Below are 5,000 nucleotides of genomic sequence, written 5' to 3'. Positions count from 1 at the left end.
ATTAAAATATTCTTGCATTTGCTCCTTCTTTATTATTTGAATAACATTTTAGGTTGATATTTTTAGAGATATTTTACTTTATTATTTCGTATATTCTTTTGTCGGACACTTTACTAATTTAGTTTCTACTATTTTAATCATATATTGTGAGCGGTAACACAAGTCTCCTCTCTCTGCAGGGAGTCGCTCCTCCTCCGATCCTCCAGCAGGGGGGGTCTCCCTCCCCGCTCCGGCCCAGCCTCAGAGCCCCGACCGCGGGTCGAGACCTGTCGGAGAACGGCCTCCTCTCCAGAGCCCGACCCCCCCACCAGCCCGGGTCCAGAGTCAGTACCTGCACCACATAGTTATACACCTCTAATATAAAACACTTGACATCAAACAACAACAACAACAACAACAGCTTCAGTTACCTAATAATGACAAGACAGGAGACATGAGATATAATAAAGAAAAGCAGAATATAAAGTAAAGAATTACGTGTGTGTGTGTGTGTGTGTGTGTGTGTGTGTGTGTGTGTGTGTGTGTGTGTGTGTGTGTGTGTGTGTGTGTGTGTGTGTGTGTGTGTGTGTGTGTGTGTGTGTGTGTGTGTGTGCAGCAGTGCGAGGTGTGTGTGAGAGCAGACCCGGTGTGTGTGGGCGTGGTCGCTGCGTGGATCAGCCAGGGGGGAAACACACCTGTGTGTGTGACCAGGGGCACCAGATCAACTCTCAGCGCACATCCTGCCAAGGTCAGACATCTTTAATGACACTTATTTATTATATAAGAAAGATTGGTTTGATATCAAATGGATATAAAAAAAATAAAAGATTATATGTTTACAATTTCTTTTTAAATGTCGTACAGTTACCTTCTGACTGTTATATTTAAATGTGTTTTTAAAAATGTTGGCTGACATTCTTCTAATATTTTCCAAAAACGTTTGCAATATTTTTTAAAGATTTCAACAAAATGTTTATGGGAAATTGTTCTAATGTTTTTGAAGGATTTCTGACAAGTTTTTTATTGTATGTGTGTGTGCAGATGTGAATGAGTGTGTGCAGTCTCCAGCTGTGTGTGCAGTGGGACAGTGTGTGAACTCCGTGGGGAGCTACAGGTGTGTGTGTCCGTCAGGGTACAGGAGCACCAGCCAGCAGACCAGCTGTCAAGGTGATGTTCACTACTGTTTCTTCTTCTTCCACTTCCTGTTTAATTTCCACTTCCTGTCTCTTCTTCCACTTCCTGTCTCTTCTTCCACTTCTTGTTCTTGTTCTACGGCCCAATCCCAAACCATGCCCTACACACTACCCCTCCGTTCGCGCGGAGGGTCCGCCACATTAAGTGCTGTTCCAAACCAACGAGTGTGGAGCGGTGTGGAGGGGGAGTGGGCTATCAAGCCCTCAAACAGCGAGTCTGCAGCGGTGCTGACTGGAGACTGGTCTCTACCTGACCGGAGTCACGCTGTGTGTGTCCGTCAGGAAACACGCTGTTTACAAACAGTTCCAGCAAACATCCACTGATACATTACGATGTTAACTACCTCATGATAACCTCATATGTTTTTAACTTAGGATCATACCTGTGTTTAGTCTAGAAAAAGGTCAATGTGTGCATTTTATTATAAAGTTGTGTATATTTACAGACTGTTGCAAAAACTAAGAAGCTTATAAACATCAGGTTTAAAACTAAAAGAGCTTTACAAAAAAGTAATTTTATTTAGGAGTTTTATTTGAGATATTAATTTTAATGTTTTGTCAAAGAGATGCTGATTAGAAACCGTTGTTACAGTTACGGCATTTCCTGTTTCTGCCGGAGAGAGGGGAGTTTGTCCCAAAGCTTGCCGCTGTATCTACTCCCTCCATCTGACAGGAGGAGCCTCGTTGAGTTCACTCTGTCACGGAGGGGGAGTGGGTAGGGGTAGGGTGTAGGGGGAGTGGGTAGGGGTAGGGTGTAGGGGGAGTGGGTAGGGGGTAGGGCGTGGTTTGGGATTGGGCCTTCTTCTCCTCTTTAACCTCTTCTCTCTCCTCAGACGTGGACGAGTGTCTTCAGTCTCCGTGCAGCGACGGTCGCTGTGACAACACACCGGGCAGCTACAGGTGTGTCTGTCGCCTTGGTTACCGGCTCATCGGCAACGTCTGCACAGGTAATTTACTAACATGCTTTTCAAATATATTATTTATGATTTTTGTCAATATTTTATTTGTATTTTCTGATATTCTTGGAATATTTTTACTAAAGATTGGGATATTTTTTATATTCTTTTAATATTTTTGTAATTATTTTTTGTGAAGATATTACCTTAAAGGATATAATAACCTTATGTCTTTCCAGATATTTTACAAAACATATTTGGGGATATTTTTGGGTTATTTTACTATTAATTTGAATATTTCATTCATAGTGTACCTACATATAAAAAAAACCTTTTAGGGATATTTTACTGTCTTTCAGATCTTTGATTCTTAATATTTTAATGGATATTTAATACTTTTAGTACTTACACATTTTGTAATTTCTCTGGCTTCAAACGGATCCAGCATGCACTGTTCGAAAGTGTTTAAAACATGTGTGTGTGTGTGTGTGTGTGTGTGTGTGTGTGTGTGTGTGTGTGTGTGTGTGTGTGTGTGTGTGTGTGTGTGTGTGTGTGTGTGTGTGTGTGTGTGTGTGTGTGTGTGTGTGTGTGTGTGTAGATGTGGATGAGTGTGAGGACCCCCTGCAGTGTCCGGGTCAGGAGTGTTTGAACAGTCTCGGTTCGTATCGCTGCGTCTCCTGCAGACCGGGGTTCAGACTCATCAACAGACTCTGCACAGGTGTGTGTGTTCTATTATTATTATTATCTTTATTGAACATGTGAAATCAAACTGAGGGCATTATGAACCATATCAAACAGAACACAAGGGCTCAATCAAAAATGAAGGTGTGCTAGAAAAATCTCACTGGCTTGAGCTTCAATCTCAGGATCCATGTATTTATGATCCTCTCAAGAATGGAAATAGTCAAAACAAAAAAAGAGAATTTGTTGGTATTTTTCTCAAAATTCTGACTTTTACAAAACATTCTGACTTTTTCAAAAAATGCAGTTTTTTTCTCAAAATGCAGACTTTTTCTCAAAATTCAGACTTTTTCTCAAAATGCAGTTTTTTTCTCAAAAGTTCAGACTTTTTCTCAAAATGCAGTTTTTTTCTCAAAATTCAGACTTTTTCTCAAAATTCAGACTTTTTCTCAAAATGCAGTTTTTTTCTCAAAATTTTGACTTTTTCTCAAAATTCAGACTTTTTCTCAAAATTCAGACTTTTTCTCAAAATTCAGACTTTCTCAAAATTCAGACTTTTTCTCAAAATTCAGACTTTTTCTGAACACTTAACATTTTTAATAATCACTGGTCCCCGGCTTGAGCTTCAGTCTCAGGATCCATGTATCTGTGATCCTCTCCAGAATGGAAGTAGTCATCACATACAGAGCATCAACTAGTTCCTGAACAGTGTCCTTCACATGCTGATATCCAAGAGAGGGAGTTACACAGTCACAAGATGGAGGAATAGAAAGCAGTATTCAATGTTTACTTCAGATTAGCTCCACGTCAGAAATGAGCATGCTTGTCATATGTCTATCTCCATAGAGGCTGAATCATCATGTTAATCACATAGCTATCATATGCCTCAAACAGTCCTGATGCTCTTCTAGGTAATCACACATCCTGTCATGTACTCAGCTACAGTTGGGATACCTTTGTTAGCATGTGTACTCTGATACTGGAAGAGGACATACAGTGTTTTCCCAACAACGTGTCACCTGACTTCACGCTGTGTGTCCGTCAGGAAACACAGCGTGAAGTCGTTCCCCGATATATTTAACTAATTTGCTTCTGCTTTCTCACTTGTTTATTTTTTTATATTTGACTGAAATATTCAGGCCAATTTAATGTTATTTTTCAGATGTTTTACACATTTCTGTTGGATAATTTGCCAATATGTTTCTGTTATTTTACTAATATTTAATGGGTATTTTGGTTATATTTTAAATTAATTTTAATAGTATTTTTCTGCTATTTTACCAAGGTTTATTTTTATGTATATTTTATTAATATCTATAGACGTTGACGAGTGTCGCCGGGCGCCGTGCTCCAACGGTCGCTGTGAAAACACACCGGGAAGCTTCCACTGCGTCTGTCGCCATGGATACAAGCTGCAGAACAACACCTGCACAGGTAAAGAGGACGAGGTGGACTGACACCAAGTGTTGAGGATTTTAATTACATTTTTAGCGGGTATTTGACTGATAACTTTTGCAGTTTTAGTAAAAAATATATATCATTTTTTGTATTTGTATTCATATTTTGTGTGTGTGTGTGTGTGTGCGTGTGTGTGTGTGTGTGTGTGTGTGTGTGTGTGTGTGTGTGTGTGTGTGTGTGTGTGTGTGTGTGTGTGTGTGTGTGTGTGTGTGTGTGTGTAGATGTGGATGAGTGTGCAGAGCTTTCTCAGTGTCCAGGTCAGATGTGTGTGAACACGGTGGGATCGTACCGCTGTATGTCGTGCAGAACGGGATACACACTCACCAACAGACAGTGTGCAGGTACACACACACACACACACACACACACACACACACACACACACACACACCTTGTCTTTATTCTCATGCATCGTTTTGTTTGTAGATGTAGATGAGTGTGAGGACAGCGGCTCGTGTCCTGGTCAGCAGTGTGTGAACACAGAGGGATCGTACAGCTGTGTGTCCTGTCAGCCCGGGTACCACAGTGTGGGGGGGCTGTGCCAAGGTACACACACACACACACACACACACACACACACACACACACACACACACACACACACACACACACGCACACACTTTCAGAATCTATTACTATAATTTCTCTGATATAATACGAATATGTTTCTGCTATTTTACAAATATTTTAAATAATTATCTACTGATATTTGTTCATCTATTAAATATGTGTGTGTGTCTGGTGTGTGTGTGTGTGTGTGTGTGTGTGTGTGTGTGTGTGTGTGTGTGTGTGT

General features: G+C 40.6%; 1 protein-coding gene across 1 annotated transcript in view; it reads left to right on the top strand.

Moving 5' to 3' along the window:
- The window catches only part of LOC117492259 (latent-transforming growth factor beta-binding protein 4-like), a gene marked incomplete at both ends in the record, with an annotated part of 18,436 nt that extends 13,683 nt beyond the window's left edge, over positions 1-4,753 (top strand). Inside the window, 8 exon segments of the mRNA XM_034142413.1 lie at positions 180-323; positions 596-727; positions 1,021-1,146; positions 2,006-2,119; positions 2,667-2,786; positions 4,070-4,183; positions 4,429-4,548; positions 4,634-4,753. Coding sequence (XP_033998304.1) covers positions 180-323; positions 596-727; positions 1,021-1,146; positions 2,006-2,119; positions 2,667-2,786; positions 4,070-4,183; positions 4,429-4,548; positions 4,634-4,753 — 990 coding nt within the window.
- Between the last annotated feature and the right edge of the window lie 247 nt (positions 4,754-5,000).

This window comes from Trematomus bernacchii, unplaced genomic scaffold (assembly GCF_902827165.1).
Source record: "Trematomus bernacchii unplaced genomic scaffold, fTreBer1.1, whole genome shotgun sequence".
NCBI lineage: Eukaryota > Metazoa > Chordata > Actinopteri > Perciformes > Nototheniidae > Trematomus > Trematomus bernacchii.
This window is presented reverse-complemented; position numbering and strand designations above follow the sequence as displayed.